General features: G+C 35.7%; 3 protein-coding genes and 1 non-coding gene across 6 annotated transcripts; 2 read left to right on the forward strand and 2 right to left on the reverse strand.

Moving 5' to 3' along the window:
* The first annotated feature begins 1,460 nt into the window (after nt 1-1,460).
* LOC102608618 (UPF0235 protein At5g63440) lies at nt 1,461-4,326 on the forward strand. Of its 3 annotated transcripts, XM_006476955.4 has the most exons (8): nt 1,462-1,654; nt 1,766-1,880; nt 2,020-2,173; nt 2,273-2,369; nt 2,922-3,010; nt 3,111-3,179; nt 4,015-4,094; nt 4,176-4,326. In XM_006476955.4, exons 1-7 carry the CDS (start codon nt 1,540-1,542, stop codon nt 4,072-4,074), a joined length of 699 nt encoding a protein of 232 aa, XP_006477018.2. In that variant the 5' UTR covers nt 1,462-1,539; the 3' UTR covers nt 4,075-4,094; nt 4,176-4,326. The 3 variants fall into 3 exon arrangements, with proteins under 3 accessions (XP_006477019.2, XP_006477018.2, XP_052292751.1); XM_006476956.4 differs by having other exon boundaries at nt 1,461-1,654; nt 1,780-1,880; nt 4,015-4,326; XM_052436791.1 differs by having other exon boundaries at nt 1,464-1,654; nt 4,015-4,326.
* A 611-nt stretch (nt 4,327-4,937) lies between these two features.
* On the reverse strand, nt 4,938-6,888 carry LOC102609478 (60S ribosomal protein L17-2). Its single transcript, XR_003065379.2, has 7 exons — nt 6,771-6,888; nt 6,619-6,655; nt 6,364-6,404; nt 5,799-6,029; nt 5,589-5,691; nt 5,424-5,491; nt 4,938-5,241 (listed from the first exon to the last, which is right to left on the reverse strand). It is a non-coding gene; the product is annotated as a 60S ribosomal protein L17-2 (transcript).
* Nucleotides 6,889-7,020: 132 nt separating this feature from the next.
* Nucleotides 7,021-10,291, forward strand: LOC102609965 (SWI/SNF complex component SNF12 homolog). The gene is made up of 3 exons (XM_006476961.4): nt 7,021-7,180; nt 7,363-9,215; nt 9,855-10,291. Exons 2-3 carry the CDS (start codon nt 7,600-7,602, stop codon nt 9,922-9,924), a joined length of 1,686 nt encoding a protein of 561 aa, XP_006477024.2. The 5' UTR covers nt 7,021-7,180; nt 7,363-7,599; the 3' UTR covers nt 9,925-10,291.
* A 2,656-nt stretch (nt 10,292-12,947) lies between these two features.
* Nucleotides 12,948-14,678, reverse strand: LOC102610480 (cytochrome P450 94B3). Its single transcript, XM_006476962.3, has one exon. It carries the CDS (start codon nt 14,559-14,561, stop codon nt 13,041-13,043), a length of 1,521 nt encoding a protein of 506 aa, XP_006477025.2. The 5' UTR covers nt 14,562-14,678; the 3' UTR covers nt 12,948-13,040.
* Nucleotides 14,679-18,016: the final 3,338 nt, after the last annotated feature.

Here is an 18,016-nt window from a genome sequence, read left to right on the forward strand (position 1 = left end):
ACATAGAATATATCACAAATAAGTGGTTAAACATCTTTTTTTACTTCTAACTTGATACAAATTAGCAATTCATTAAATGATGACAGACAGTTCGCGCTTCATTTTTTAAATTTGCTCTAATTATTTCACTTCATCCTTAGCACCAACAATTTTCACCTCCGTGAATCAATTTTTCTTTCTAAGAATAAAATACTATAGGATAAGAAAATTATTGAAGTAAAGATAAATTTTAAATTATCAATTGAGTGTTTGAATATTCAAATGTTATTTGCTGGTGAGAAATTGAATGGCAATTGACTAAGTATGGAACGGAGCGACTATAAAGAAGTTCTAAGAGTTGCGATGAAAACTTCAAGTTTATAAGAAAATGATTGAAGTAAACATAAATATCAATATACTAACGTCTATTATATACCAAGCTCTGTGTTACACTATTGAGATGATTTATTAATTATTGAATAATCTTTTACAAATATTCCGTTGATCGATGCTTCAGATTTTGTAAAAAATATATAAACATGTTGTTTTGGCAGTTATCCACCTAAAACTTAGAAAGCGTATCATTATTCTGCCTCTTTTTCTTAAAAAAAAAAAAAACATCACGAGGAGATATAATCGAATAATGACAAAATTACTATTTTACTCCAAATGTAAATTAAACAATTTTAACCTTTATTAATCATCTCGAATTGGCTAACTAATGTACGTATTTTTACTATTAGCCATCTCCTTTTGAATAAACAATAGTAAATTCATAAAAGAAAATTATACTTGAACGGACGTTGTTTTTGTTTGTGGGTGTTAAATGATATTTTTGCGCTTATGATATTATTAATTTTTTAACAAAATTATGACGAGAATGGTGTGATGACATATTTTGTAAATTTCACATGAATGGTTTCGCAAAACATATTTTTTTATGCATTTTTTATAAAGTCTGAAACGTTCGTATGGTCGATAAATATTTTCTCCTCTTTATAGTTTCCATATGAATTAGATAATTTTTTTAATTTTTTTTTTTTATAAATATGATAATCTTACACCATGTAGGAATGATGCATCAGATTTTAAGTCGACGTCGACGGAGAAACGGTGTGGCCTAATCATAGTAGTATATTCATCATTACTCACGAGTCACGAGTCATAACAAAAAGAAAGAGTAATGATATAGTCATAAATTTTTATACAAATTAATGTGGCATGATAAAATTAGTTAAATTAAAATTTTCTTGACCCACATGATTTATTTTTATTATTTTATATTTTCATTCAATCAATAAAATTAATACCACATTAATTTTTATAAAATAAATTTATACAAAAATTTATAACTATACCATCACTTAAAAAGAATTATACCCCACAAAAATGTCGCCACACCCTCAAAGTCCCTTAGCAAAAGCTCATAACAATAACCAATCCCTTAGCGTAACGGCGTCGTATTTCGGAAAATAGAAAAGATTTAACTTGAAAACGATTGGGGGAAGGAGCAGGCAGAGCTGAAGCTAAAGCTCGGAGACGCAAAGAGAGAAAACAGGAATGCCGAAGAGAACAACGCACACATACTCGAGCGAGGACGCAGCTCCCGATGGCCCTGATTCTGATCTCTTCGTCTACTATTGCAAACACTGTGGATCCCACGTCCTCATCACTGGTTCTCTTCCTCTCTTTCTTAAAACTTAAAATTGAATTGAAAATGGATTCTGGTTTTTAGGTTATTAATTATTGAATTATTTGCTCCGTGCTGAAATATACTCGCTACAAGATACGCAATTGCAGAAAATGCCCAAAAGGAAGACTGACAAAGCCTATGTGTTGGACAAGACCAAGCATCTTGCTAGACTGAACATCAAGGAAGCTGGCAAAGTTCTCCTAAGACGGTAACTTCTAATTATTATTATTTATATGAACAAAGAATTTTTTTTTTTTTTTTTTTGCTGTCTATTATAACTAATCTAATGAATGCAAGTTGCATGAAAGAGAGCGTGCTCATATTATACAACAAATCTTCCTGTCCAGGGGTGAAGGCAAATTGGAGAAGCAATTTCGGATGAACTGTATAGGTTGTGGGCTATTTGTTTGCTATAGGTCAGAGGAAACTTTGGAAGTGGCTTCTTTCATCTATGTTGTCGACGGTGCTCTTAGTACGGTTGCTGCTGAAACCAACCCACAGGTGGGGTTGAAAACTGAATTGCTTCTTTCTGTTCATTTACAACCATAAAACATAGTTGTAATGTCCTGAAAAGCTAACTTGGTTCTCATTGTGATGTAGGATGCTCCTGTACCGCCCTGCATTTCGCAGTTGGAAGGAGGGCTGGTTCAAGTGGCCATAGAGGTGGAGGACCGTGCGCAACGCTCAGCAATTACAAGTAAGTTGTTTGTTAATTGCTTCTTCATTAGTATGTTCTGGTAACGATTTCCTTTTATGGCCCTGATTTTATAGACCTTATCTTTATGTTTGTAAAAGTTCACTAATAAGCTTTGAGTGGAATGGTGTCTATGAAAATTGTAAATTTCTGCCCTGTCTTTGTATGCTTATACAAACAGTGTTGCTATGTTGGACACTGTTATGCTCCTTATGGTGTGTGTACCTGTGCATGTTGCTCAACTGTGTAGAGTTAGATCGTCAGGTTCGAGGTTCCTTGTGGGTAGTATGGCACAATGTGGTGTTGTTGCTTACTAGAACATATGTGACATCACCCATAAAAGGCATATGTAACAGGATCGGAAAGGCATTTATATTGCACTTCCTTGAGGAGTTTGGAGCTTAATGGTCTCTTGACACTCATAATCATCTCTCTATGCCCTCATTGGGTGTAACAATGACTTCTCAAATAATTTGAATCATTTTTTCTGAAATCAAGTTTATGCGTATTTTATTCGTAGTTACTGAACCTTACTCTGTGTTTTATCCTTTCCAGGAGTGAATGCTGATGACGTTCGAGTTACTGTGGCGGCACCTGCAGCCCGTGGGGAAGCGAACAATGAACTTTTGGAGTTCATGGGAAAGGTATTGCTAGTGTTCTAAACAAATACAATGATGAAAAAGCTGAAATCTTAAATTATCACCTGTTTGTTGCTGAGGTTAACTGTGTCGGGAATTCATACAGGTATTGAGTCTGAGATTGAGCCAGATGACTCTTCAAAGAGGGTGGAATAACAAATCAAAGCTCCTGGTGGTGAGTTAAATCAAACGGTGTTTGTGTGTGTTTTTGCTTGTGTTGTGTATGTGCTTTCATTTCTGTGAATTAGAAGCAGGTGATGTTTTGATTTGGTGAACAAATATAATGTTTCATCAGCAACAAATTATCAGATGTAGTAATACGGTGAATAGTTCTAACATTTCAGCATGTATGGAACAATTTGAGGACTGATTAGAATTGTGCTCTCGTGCAGTTTGATATTATCATCTGTAATCATGGGATTCCTCTCATTTTCCTTTGGCTAGATTCCCAATTATTGTTTAAGATAGCTAACAATATACTGTTTATTTAAGCACACTGATGCATGAAGTTGTGGTTGGTCAATTAAGCAAACTCTTTTTGGTAGTATTTAACTGCTACAAGTCAATATCTCTATACACATCTTTCCAAAAATACTGCACATAAATAACCAGGGTTGAAGGTATTGGTAACATGTTGCAGTGGCTTTACAACTGCCTGCATATTGATGCATGAAGTTGTGGTTGGTCAATTGAGCAAGGCAAACTCTTTCTGGCAGTATTTAACTACTACAAGTCTATATCTCTAAACCCATCTTTGCATAAATACTGCATATAAATAACCAGGGTTGAAAGTAATGGTAGCATGCTGCATCGGTTGTCTTTATAATCATTATGAATCAAGTTTTGGAATCTTTGCTGTGGAATTTCTAGTTTGTTTGGTTTTGCAGTGGCCTTTTTCTTTCGTTTTAATTTTTCAGATACTTTTTCATCCATCTTCTCGTGTCGAGTATAAAATGGCACTTAAGCCTCAAACATGAAATGTAGTGTACTAACATTTTATTTAATCTCAGGTGGAAGATCTGTCAGCAAGGCAAGTGTATGAAAAACTACTTGAAGCTGTACAACCTTGAAACTGCTTATAGTCTGTCTGGTAATAATTTTTATTTTCCCAGTTGGTATTCGTTATTGGTTTTTCAGCAGAAAGTTTATAATGATTCATTGTAATATCAAGGAATGCTGCCTATAGAACCTCAATATCCATGGGTCTATTAGATAAATGGCAATTGGTTGCTTCTCGTGGATTTTCATAACTCTGTTGCGCAAAGCATCTGAAATTGATGCTTGAGTTATTGAGTTATTATACTTGTAGCTTTTGCACCATAGCCATGGTAACCATAATAGCAGGTTTCCTAGTGGAGTTTTCTAAAACTTGCTGTTGCATTGAAACAAATTTTACCGCAAGCCAAAGCTTTTCAACTAAGCTGAGCAATGAGTACGGTATACTGAGATATTAGCGCGAGCAATGCTAAAATTTTATGAGTTATGATGATTCAAAATTACGTTAATTCAACCTAGCATGGCTGAAATAGTGGGACTTTTATTGCCAGCACAATTCAGTGTTTAATCCAACAGGTACATAACAATATGCTTACGGCTGATAATGATGAGAAATTGAGAATGGTTATTTATTAATCTTGTTTACTTCGGGGGCCCACAACCACAGGCAAGAGAGAGTGCTGTAGGGATGCAAGGCTAAACACCCAACAGCTTCTATTTTGAGATCTGAAAGCTGAAATGAAAACTTCTGCGCCTGAAAGACACCAATACCATCCATTTAAAGATAGTCAAAGATATTCCAACTTGAGAGGTATGCACGGGCGTTAAAGATCATCTAAGATATTCCATCAGCAGTGGCATGCAACATATAAAGAATAGATCACGGCAATCTAAAGCTGGAAGAAAACACAGCTGGAACAACTAAAAGAACACAATAGAACATGAAGTAAATCAATAGAAAGGCCAAACAAGCATTGTTGCGGCAAAGTCAACCTCAACATAACCACCATCAAAATTCCACTGAGAACTATCATGGTAAGCGAGCCATGGCAAGACAGAATAAAACTAAATACTGAACCAACAGAAGTCTTCAGGAACAAGTATCTTGTAAACAAAATTGTATGTTGTCATGGTAGTACAAAGGGGGAAAAAAGAGAAATCAAGTCAGGACTCCCAACATTCAAGATAAGGCACCACTATGTAGCTGTCCTCGGTTTCCTGGAAGCCAACTGGGTCTCCGGCTACAAAACAAAGGAATAAGATGCAATAGAACATTCCGCAGATTAACAAATCTGAAACCTTGAATAGAAATGATAACGAATTTAAAAGTTCCAAGGGATTAAAAGCAAGCATGCCTACACAGCACAGAAAGCAAATCATACTTTCGATAATTTACTGATCGAACTTTAACTAAAGAACCTACCTCTTTCTTCACAGGTTCCTCCTTTTCTGAGAGTGTCAACTCAATATGACATGGGGAAGACATGTATGCTGCCAAAAGTAATAATACATCTCCATTAAGTGCACACATGTGATTAAAGGTAGGAATAGACAATTTCACAAGAGAATAGGAGGAAGAAGCACTCACGGTTAATCCTTCCATGTGCACGATAAGTCCGACGCCTCTGCTTCTGGGCTTGATTCACTTGGATGTGAGAAATGTAAAGCGCGTCCACATCTAAGCCTTTCACCTACAGAGTACATGAAAAAGAGAGTTAGAACAATATACAGGATAAACAAGGTAAGAAGGTGGATACATGGCCAAAATAACAAGTAGGCAAGATTAAACGATACATACCTCTGCATTACTCTCAGCATTCTTGAGTAAATCCAGAATGAACTTTGCAGATTTAACCGGCCAGCGACCTTGACCATTTGGATTACGGTTTTTAGCCTGTGCAGTTCGCCCAACACCGCGACAGAAGCGGGTGAATGGTATGGCTTGCTTGTGAGCCATAACATCCTCCAAGTACCTTTTAGCCTTGGTCAAAGACAGCTTTCTAAGAGCATGGGCTGCCTCCCTAGTGTTCTGTGAATAAAGAATAAAGGTACTGAGTGACAGATGATTCGAGCACATAAAAGACATTAATCACTAGCACAATAACAGTTTAGTATCCCAAAAATTAATTCCTCAACAGAGAGTGGAAAGCAATAAGTAGCTAAAGTCCTTTAGCCAAAAATGTTTCGACTTTGAAGTAAACAAAAAAAAAAAAACATAGTCTATCCTTGGAACGGATTAAATTCTACAAATCATTATCAACGTGGTGAAATGAAACAGAACAATTAAGCAAGCAGCACCAGTAGTGATCCAAGCATAAATCATATGTCAACAACTGAGAATTACCAAATTGACATCAGCATACCTTGAAGTGAACACGGAGATCAGAGCCTCTAGCTTTGCATGCTGCAATGTAATACAAAAAATAATAACAGATTATATTTCAAGATTTTAACACTTACCAATTATAAAATCTACCACTCAGCATACAGATCATCCGTTAGATAAAAATTCAGTTTTTCTTAAAACATCAATACGCCTTTTTTTTTCCCCAATAAATTCTGTAATGAAGCTATGAACTCATCAAATTGAATATCAAGGATGCAGAAATTAGGCTTACACTTGGTGGGATTGTCCGGCTCTTTCGAATACTTCACCTGAAAGCAAATCAAAACAAGTACATAACTCTATTGCTTTTGAAATCATAATTTTGTAGCAGGAAAGAAGAAAAATAAAATCAAAGTATTACCAAAATGAGGTCAAGAAACTCACCATGGCTGCTGCTGCTGCTCTTCTCAGCGTTGCGTTTTTCAGCCAATTGAGAAACGCGGGTTATGTCATACGAGGGAAACTCTAGGGTTTGTATATCAATATTGGGCCTGGACTTTATTTAACTGATCCTGTCCAATCTCCGAAAATCTTTATGGGCTTTTGTCGGTCAGTTTAATTCATCCAATAAGATACTGCCACGTTTATTAGTTTGTATTTAGTTTAGATTTATGGGAGGGTAATTTTGTAATTCAATCATATGATCCGCAGAGAGATGAAAAATTAAAAAGAGCGAGAAAGAGAAGCAATTTGGCTCCATAAAAGTTTCGATCTCAGAAGTCAGAACAGAGTGAGAGAGAGAGAAAGAGAGAAAGCGAAAGGAAAATAGAGTATTCGACGGCTACACTGTTCTTGTAAGAACATTGTATTTCGGATTTTTTTTTTTATTTATAGCTTTTGTAAATTTATTTAAATTTATAGGCATCAAGGTTATAGGTTTTTATTAGCTATTAATTGTGTTTGTAATTTGCTTGGAATTCGTTCTTTGGATTTTTATGTGCCCAATTTTTTATTCCTGGGTTTCTGCTGATTTTAGGGTTCGCATTTCATAACCCAAAAAATAAAAAATTGGTCTTTTGAAGACTTCTGTCGAAAGTTGGGAACTTCAGCTCGAATTTGTGAAAACATAGGAAAGAAAGCTTATGTGTAGATACCCAAGTTTGGATTTTGATGTTTTGATACCAAACTTAGGGTTTTGATAAGTTGCTTGGGGGTAATGTTTGTGTTTTGATGGAATAGTTGAGTTTTTGAAAGCAAAAGAAAGATTGAGATAATGATGAACAACAACAATACTCCTATGAAGAACACAGGGACGCTGACAGGTTCACAGAGTATGGCCATGAATAGTCAATCCCATTTGCTATCTCAGACACAAGGGCAAACACGAGATGGCTCTCACTTTCCCGGCCATTTTCACTTGTCTGAACCCCATGCTCATGCGCTTGCCCAGGCTCAGTATGCTCATGCTCATGCCCAAGCTCAGGCTCATGCTGCGCATGCTCAATTCCAAGCTCATGTACAATCACAAGGCCACTCACAATCCCAATCTCAATCACAATCCCAATCTCAATCACAATCACAATCCCAATCTCATCCCCAGTTGCAAACCCCTAATGCTGGTGGTAATGTTGGGGTGTCATCCCCTGCTGTTTCAACCCCTGGAACTGGGGGCAGTGCCAAGCGGGCTACACAGAAACCACCTTCTAGGCCTCCTGGTTCGTCATCCAATACAAACACTGGTTCACTGTTTAAAACCATGGAGTTGACCCCGGCTGCTCGTAGAAAGAAACGGAAGCTTCCGGAGAAGCAAATACCAGATAAAGTTGCTGCTATTTTGCCTGAATGTGCGCTTTATACACAGTTACTTGAATTTGAGGCAAGGGTAGATTCTGCTTTGGCAAGAAAAAAGATTGATATTCAAGAGTCACTTAAGAATCCTCCCCGTGTTCAAAAGACACTTCGGATGTATGTTTTCAATACCTTTGCAAATCAGGATGAGACAAGTCCTGAGAAGAAAACTGGAGAAGCCCCATGTTGGTCACTGAAGCTAATAGGGAGGATACTGGAAGATGGGCAAGATCCAGTGTTGGCAGGACTTATGCAGAAATCAGACACTTCGTATCCAAAATTCTCATCTTTTTTCAAGAAAATTACAATATACTTGGACCAGAGCCTCTATCCTGATAACCATGTAATCTTATGGGAGAGTGCCCGATCACCTGCACTTCATGAGGGCTTTGAGGTGAAGAGAAAAGGGGACAAGGAATTCACAGCAATTATTAGGATAGAAATGAATTATTTTCCTGAAAAATCCAAACTTTCACCTTCTCTGATGGAACTTCTTGGAATTGAGGTTGATACTCGGCCAAGAATTATTGCTGCAATTTGGCACTATGTGAAAGTTAAGAAGTTACAGAGCCCAAATGACCCTTCATCCTTCATGTGTGATCCCCCTTTACAGAAAGTATTTGGGGAAGAGAAGATTAAATTTGCTACGATTTCCCAGAAGATTTCACAGCATTTAATACCTCCACCACCTATACATTTGGAGCACAAGATAAAGCTTTCAGGGAATAGCCCTGCTGGAACTTCTTGTTATGACATGCTTGTCGATGTGCCTTTTCCACTAGAAAAGGAAATGGCTGCCTTTTTGGCAAACATGGAAAAGAACAAAGAGATTGATGCTTGTGATGAACTAATATGTGCTTCTATAAAGAAGATACATGAGCATCGCCGGAGGCGGGCTTTCTTTCTTGGTTTCAGTCAGTCTCCAGGGGAGTTTATTAATGCTTTAATTGCTTCTCAAAGTAAGGATCTAAAGCTTGTTGCTGGAGACGCTAGCCGTAATCCAGAAAAAGAGTGTCGGTCTGATTTCTTTAATCAGCCATGGTAAGTTTTATTTAGTTAACATCATTTAATTGTTATTCGTTTTGTGTGTTTCCTTGCGTATGTTTGGTTTGAATTATGTCATGAAGTACTACTTCCTCACCCTGCTGGCGCAAGTCCATGACATGTTATTTGGTCCATAGACTTGTATTATACAATGTGGCTTCTCTTATTTATGTCACTGTGTAGTATGCTTTCTGTATTGGAAGAAATTTGCTGTGGTGGCATGGGGAATATTTCATCACGTACATGCTTTAGGATCTTAATCTATTATGGAGTAGCTCGATAATTTTTATTTGTCATTGTTGTTGAAAACAAAGACAAGAAGATGGTGATTGCTGCCATCTTCATTTGGGTTGTGTCAGCTGCCAGGTGAAAGAACCCACCTGTTCATTTCATATCAGTAAAGTTGCCTTTTTGATTTTGTCTTTCAATAAAGCAATCATAGAATATTCATTTGGTACCTTATTGTGAGAGCTTCCTTGTACTATTGTTTTCCCTGCTGAAAATAATCCGTGCTGGTTTATGTTTCTGAAAGAATGAATATATAATAAATTCTTCCAATAAGAAGCATATTCTGACAGTTCTTTTTCTTCCCTTTTTTTGTGGGTTTGTTGGTGGGGGGTGGTTGTCAAATCTTAGGGTTGAAGACGCTGTCATCCGTTACATGAATCGCAAATCTGCTGGGAGTGATGCTGCTGGAAGCACTTAATATGGATACCGTGAATCACTAACAGGTGGTAAATTAACTTCACCGCATCACACTGTTTTCCTTCTCTGATTTGTTGGATAGAGTAGTGGATGCTGTAGGACCAAAAAGCATACCAAGAAAATTTTCCGGCTGGCATTTTAATCAACTTGCTTAGGTTTTAAAATAGATATTTTTTTTTCCCTTGAGAGAAGGCATGTTGCTGTATTATTATTATTTTCGGTTCTATAGTTGTTGTAGGGTTATTTTTTTCTTAGTGATATTGCATATGGAGACTTGGATGCCAATCTGTTTTTCCATATACCATCTCAAATGCTGTAGAATGTTTATTTTTGTTATTGGTACTAGGGGCTTTTCCAGTTGATGCGAATCCAATTGCTGATGGCGATATGATTTAGTTCTCAAATTCTTGCATGTTTATCAAGCAAGAAGGAATTTATACTTTTTCTGTTTTCTCATTTCTGATGGATCGGCACAGCTTAACAAACCTTAAGGGCAACTCCTTTCTCTTGCCTGCGAACTTCTTTGTGACCAGAAACATTTATTTATTTATTTAAAAAAAAAAAAAAAGGGAACGGTGTGAGTCGAGTGACTGGAGACTTGCAACAGTGAAGATAAGCAATCACTAGTATCATAGTCAGATGCCAAATTTTGAAGTCTAAATTAAGGGTGCGTTTGGAATTGAAATTGGGTTGTTGTAGTTTAAAAGTTACGATACTTAAGTATTTGGTAAATTATGTTAACATGATTTTTTACTTGTATGATAAAAAAATTATTATATCTTTGATATTTTTATTAAAATTATTATTTAAAATTTATATTTACTGTATATTATTAACTTTTATTTCATAATAGCAGCTTTTTTTTTTTTTTCTACACCAACTGTATCTTAAAATCTGCAGTACCTCAATCCTAAACAAAACGTAACCATGTATTATTGCAACTACTCTTCACGACATTATGGCACATTTGTGTGACATGGTAAATTCGATGAAAATTTGTTTATATTCTTACTTGAGGTATATAATAATTTAGGAGCTTGTAGAAATTGTCTTCACGATGGCTAATCTAAAATTACTTTTAGACATCTATCAATAATGTTGCAGCCCTGAAGAGTGTAGTTCCGCTCATGTTGCCTTTAAATCCATTGCTTGTTCAAAATTTGTATGTCTGCATTTTAGAACCGGACTACATCTTAATTTAGGAATTTTTTAGTCTTTTCTACTTCTTCAAAGGAAGGAGTAAATAAAATGTGAGTCAATTTTGTTTTTAGTCCGATACCTTTATTAGGATTGGTCAGAATAAAAATAAAAATTCACTTAAGGGACGCCCCTGGGGACATCTTAATTTTGAATTTATGTAATTTGTTTCACAAATTTCGAAAGGGAATTTTTCTATATAATTTTAAAGTCCATGCAAGTGTCGTTTTCAAGCCTCTATGAACAAGGCGGTTTTTCCAGTCACTCTTTTGATTATACGATCACGGAAGCAAATGTTTTGGTTGGAAGAAGACAGAGACGAAGATTGAACTTGAAGAAAATTGATTTTGAATGACCGACTATTTTAATTAAATTAGCTTCAAGAATCTTTCTTACTTGGCATTTGAGGCTCTCACTTCTCTTGAATTTTAAAATAAATTTTAGTAGCGTTTGTTTATTTGTTAAATATGTGAATGGATCTAAAGTTTTTCAGGGATATGAAAGGGTCTAAATACTAATATTTGAATAATATGTTTATTTTTTTTAATATCAGAGCATAAAAGGCATCTTATTTGTTTTTTAAATTAAAAATATGTCAAACATGGTTATTTGACATTTATATCCTTGTAAATCAAAATTAAAAAAAAAGATTAAATTTTATAATTTAAGGAATAAATATATTTTATAAATATATATTTTTAGAGTATAATATTTACTTCTTATTAAAATATTTTCCTATTTGCGGACAACCAACGAGGGATGATCATAATAAGGTTTATAAGTCGTTTTCAGATGCAATTGAAGGTAAAGAGGGAAGATTTCGTGAGACTCTGTCATGAATGTTTATTTTTTATATTCAAATATAGATGTCCAAAAAATTAGACATAAATTTAAAAAAAAATTAAAAAAAAGTAAGAAGAATGAAGACGTAAATTTTACAAAAGGTAAACAAGAAAGAACCCCTCAGTTGTCTAGTTTGACCAACTCTTTTCCTCGTGTGTTTGACTCCAGTGGTTCGAGCAAGCTGCATATTATATTTAATATTTATATGCAAAAGTCTATTAAATAACAAATTTAGGAGAAGTACTCTTAACAAATTTAATATGTTGAAAGTTTATAAACCACATGAATTATGGAGTCAAAATGCATGTCAATTTAAATTCATACCAACATTTTGACTACTAATTAATTTTTAATCATTTTGTCCTATACAATGAATAAACCAGTATGATTTTTGTCACATTTAACTTCTATATAATTCCTTTACCAAACTTTTTTTAAAAAGAAAAAAAGTCAAAAAATCTATAGAATTAGATATTAAAATCATACCAATAAGCACTAAAATCAAGTCGTAAAATCGTTTTCATTGACTAATTTCATCACAGCAAGCAAAGTTTGAAAGTAGAATATTATCCGGTCAATATTTCTACCACGGGTTGTGATACGAAGGATCTCTCTAACCAAAAGAAAAGCAGCATAATACATGATACGCCACGATTTAGTAATAATGAAATTGCCCATCACGCAAAAGAACTAGTCCTATTTACTCCACATATAAAAAAATTTCGAGCAAATTTTATCCAATTATCACAACCAATTGACCAAAAATAAAATAAAAATAAAATCCAAATCTACAAAATATGAGTTAAAAAATGATAATAAAAAAAAAACTGCATTTTAGTTTAAGTTGGGTTTTTTTTTTTTCCTCAATACATATTATTCTATCGTATGGCCTTTTTTTTGTCATGTCTGTATTTGCTCTCGTGTAATTAAATGAAAAATAGACGTGAGTTGCAACGAAAATTCAACAAAAAAAAGATAACAATATACACCAAAACAATCAAAGGCTTAATTTGCCGTCATTTTATAAACAAAATAAAAATAAGGCCTCCTAATTTGTCCACCACTTACATTACAAGTTTACAACCACTCATTAATTCTTTTGCGGACTAAAACTTTTAGCCCGCCAATCATATGACCCGTCAACAAAGGAACAAAAACCGGCTGATTCCCACTGACGGGTTTGATCTCGAACCGCCTGAGTACCGAACCAACCACGTACTTCATTTGGATAAACGCCATCTCCTTACCGAGACAAACCCTCGGACCGGCCTGAAAGACCGGGAACTTGTACGGACTGACAGGCTTCAAAACCCGGTTCTCCCACTCTTCGCCCAGGTCATCGAGCCATCGGTCCGGTTTAAACTCCAGGCGATCCTTCCCCCACAACGTCTCCATCCTTCCCATCCCGTACGGCATATACGTCACTCTGTCTCCCTTCCTCACCGGGGTCCCGTCCGGCAACACGTCATAGGCGGCGGCGTGCTTGGAGTCCCATGCAACCGGAGGGTAAAGCCTCATGGACTCGCACAGGCAGGCTTTCAAGAAATTCATCTCCTTGAGAGTTTCAAAGTCCAATGCCCTTGCCCTTCCGATGTTATTTTTATCAGTCACTAGTTTCACTTCATCCACAATCGCCCTCTCTACGGCTTCGTTTTGAGACAGCAGCCAGAAAAGCCACGTCATGGCCGCTGAGGTGGTGTCTCTTCCCGCCATAATGAAGCTAATGGCCATGTCCCTCGCAACTTGCTCGCCGTGTCCAGCTGATAACAATCTCGACAGAAGATCGCCACCCTCGTCACCGTTAACGCTGTTGTTCTCCTTCTTGTTTCGAATGATTTCCATGACGGATTCGTGAACGAGATTGACTGACTCTTTGAGCTTCTTCTCAGAGCCCATGTTCAAGAGTCGTTTGATTTTCCAAACGAGGAACACCGGGGCCATCCCTCGCATCGCACTGATCTCAGAAGCTGCATCAAAAGCTTTCACGAGGGGCGGCAATGGTTGCGAATGATCCAAGCAAAACGGGTCAGTGCCCAAAGAGACTTTACACACAACATCAAATGCGAACCTCCTCAAAATATCTTGGAAGTCCAACACTCTTCTGCTCTCCGCAGCTTCTTCAAGCATCGGTATGAGACGATCATCAACTTCCTGTTGGAGCGTTTTTACGGTGAATTCTCTCAACGACTTTGCGCTGAACTCGTGGCTAGCAAGCTTGCGCTGCATGCTCCACAACTCTCCGTCGACGTTAAATATCCCGCAGCCGAGAAGGTCGCCGAGGATCTCAGTGAAGGGCCTGCCTTTAGGGAAGTTAGTGAAATTGGACTTGAGCATGTACTCAACGTTCGCCGGATTAGCCGTCACAATCGTGCGGCGAGCGCCGAGGCGTTGCACTATAATGGTCTGAGTTGGTGACTGTGACAGAAGATCAGTGTACCAGTTCAAAAGTTGATGGCGGTTTCTGTAAAAGGAAACTAAGCAACCGATGAAGGGGTAAGAAGGAGGGTGATGATCGCGATGACAAGTAGTAATAGTAGTAGAAGATGAGAAAACGAAAAACCCTAAAGAGAGTAAGAGAAAGAAGAAAATGAACATCATTGCTAATCTCGTTTGAAGCCTAAAGGTTTTGCAATTGATTGTTTGTTTGATCTTTGAAGAGAGTATGTGTTTCTCTCTGTGTGTGTGTGTGTGTGTGTGTGTGTATACACATATATATGCGGCGCTGGTCCTGATGTGGTGGGTATACGTGACATAATGTGCAACCCCATGCGGGGTTTTATTATATACACGTAAATGAATTACCTACCGATCGACTACTACGGTGCTTGTCTTTTTTCTTTTGTTTTGTTTTGTTTTGGAAAGAGACAAGAGACCTGGTCCTTTTTTGTCACGTGGGTAATCTATTTTCGAGGTTCTAATAGGAAGAGGACAACTTTGTTTGGGGGGGTTGGGGGGGGGCGCGTTCGGTTTTGTCATTTTGACTTGACTGGAACCTTGTTATGGTTATTCTTTTTTATATGGAATGCCCTATCTACTAAGAAATGACTGCACTTTTAATTTAATTTGCTCCACCGAGATGGATACGGGGATTTGAGCTATCTTTAGTTTAAAAATGAGTAGATTTTCACTATCATTTAATTAGGTTTATGCGTAATAAAAGATGCACAAAGATGGACTTGTCAAGTTGGGATATAAAGTTGATTTTAACAAGTTATTATCAATAATTACAATGTGTTTATTGCTAGTTAACTCTTTAGACAAAATACAACTTAAAACAGTCACGCTAGCGTGCTACCATGGTGGATTAAGCAGTTATGGTCAAATTATTTTAGATTCACGTAATATCAAAATGCAATATAAAGGTTAAAAAAAAAAATAGTGACAAAATGGTGGCAATAATAAACAAAAAAAACGACATCTTTTTGGTAGTTAAGTATAAAAACACCTTCACTTTGAGTTTATTCATACCATATCGTTTTGTCGCAATTCGTTGTGTTTATCATTTTTCATATCAGAAGGAATCCAAAAAAAAAAAAAGATTTAAAATGAGTGTTGAGACCTGGGTTGTGATGGCTATGACATAACTCACTCGGATTTAGGTGGCATTTATTTTTTTGTCTGAAATCTGAATAGACCTAAATTAGTCTGAATTCTGAATAAATCTGAATGTCTGAATCTAAATAATATGTTTATTTTTTCGTCTAAATCTCGAAAAATAAGTATTAAGTTGTTTGTTTTTTTCAACTTAAAAAACTGAAAATATGTACTTTTACATTTGTATCCTTATTAAATTTGAATGTCAAATAAATACTATATTAAATGCCATAATATTTTAACATTTATAAGTAAAACTATATTCAAGTGAATACATATTTATTTTGGAATTTTAATATATAAAATACCATAAATTTTAAATTTTATCGGATATAATATAAGAAAAAAAAATGGATATCTTTATATGGGGTAAATTTCTATGGGTGAGTTTTGAGATAGGCATGAAAAATAAATTATAAAGCAGGGATATTTTTGACATTAGTAAGTAATTGACTTAATTTAGATTTCTCCATTCAGTAAAAAGCCAAAAAAATTAGCTTATTTTATTAAGTCAAAATTATCTAAAAAGTCTCATTAAGTTATAAAAATAAACACCTCTAATTAACTTAATTAATTAAGTTAAATCACTTTAAGTCATTAAGTTAAAAAATAAACGCCACCTTAGTCTATTAGAAATTTGTTTAGAGGTTAATTATTTATACATATATAGAAATGATGATTCAATGAGTCACGTTGCTCGTATTACTTACAAAATACGGTTTATACAAATGGCACATTTCTGCAGCACATCGTAAATAGAAATAGAATAGCATTTGTGAATTAACCTGGCGGTACTCATGAAAACGTGATATTATTGGGGGTTTTCGAATTTGTGATATGGAAAGATCGAGTGCCGACATTTAGGTTTTAAACCAATATCCAGAAATTATGACCGTAAAAAAAGCATGTACTTAAAAGTCTTTCAATTTCGTAACCTATGCCACACACGCATTCACGATATTTACTGTAGCGCACGTGCAGAGGGAGAAAGCCGAATAATGGATGAGAAGGAAGCATACCAAAAATTTGTGGGTAACGTTAACAGACTGTCACTAAAAGTCTAAAAGTGCAAGAAAGTTTTGGGTCATTGAAAAATGAATGAAAAATAGAAAGTAACACATTATTAGTTAGGGGGGGGGGGGGGGGATTTCACAGGCATAGTTGATACTGACATATCACAATGTCGGGTTTCAAATTAATTAAATTATTAAAAGCAAGCTTACATTTTTCATTTTCAACGTGATCTCTGTGGCTATATATTGAGTGTATAGGCATGCAGTCATGCAGGTGTAGGACTGCAGTAGCCACTGTAGCTAAGTACGTGTAAATGCTCTGTGTGTGTGTATATACACATAACTTTTCAAAAATATTTACTAGGCAGCGGTCATGGTAGAGCTATTCTTTCGTAGAGCACTGATGATAACCGTCAGGTAATAATAATAATGAGTACAAATTTAATATTTATTTATATGATTGTACGATTATCATCGACGCTTTATAGTAGAACAATTTCAACATAACTGAACTTTTTTTACTGAACAAATGTTATAAGAAATAATTGACTAAAAAATTTCATTTTTAGTTGAAAGAAAATGACCAAAGCATACTTGTATGTCTAATTATATACTTATACACGACTGATTTTTAAATAATAATTATTTTACACACATAATATTTATTTACTCAACTTTTTCATGAGTGTGATTTTATTTTTCAATGTCAGACACCTTAAGAAGGTATCATTCAATATTAACACAAATTTTCAAATAGGGTCATTATTAATTTATTTATAAATCTTATCTGTAGTCGACATGATCTATCCTCAACTTAGATGTCGATACGTAAAATGACAAATCTGTCAAAAAAAATTAACTTGAAGCAGCGTGAGCTCAGTGTGTGGAGTCTGCGGGTCTACCCCCACAAAATTCCAACAGTTCAACATCTGGCTAGGCCTAGGCAGGAGGAGTCAATAGCCGCAACTGAAAAAGGGCACGTGAATGTTTAAACGCACGTTTTAATTTGCTTTACCAGGGAATGTCGGGGACTCGTGATTCGTTTGCCATTTGTACAGTAGCAGCTTATCTTATCTTTTAATGGCCGTTGTCATTTTGTCTTCCAAAAAAAAAAAAACCTCTTACAGTGGATTACAGACACTGACAAGGCCCAACTAGCAAGATCTTGAAGGCTCAATGTAAGAACAGTGGTCGTTCGCCGCAATGCGGATTCGCACAATCAACGAAGTGACGTTCCATTATTTTTCTCTCCATATTTATAAATAAAACGGCGTGGAATTTATTACCCTGAAGTCTGTTTGGCACTCAGCTTTAATTTTTTCTTAAAAAAAAAAAAAACATATACGTAGATAATTCGTTTTGGTATAGACAATGCGTATGAACCGAAATTCGAGCCATAATAAGAAATTGTAATTGACGAATTGAAAATTTTGTTTCTACTTTTGA

This window comes from Citrus sinensis, chromosome 3, assembly GCF_022201045.2.
Source record: "Citrus sinensis cultivar Valencia sweet orange chromosome 3, DVS_A1.0, whole genome shotgun sequence".
NCBI classification, from domain to species: Eukaryota; Viridiplantae; Streptophyta; class Magnoliopsida; order Sapindales; family Rutaceae; genus Citrus; species Citrus sinensis.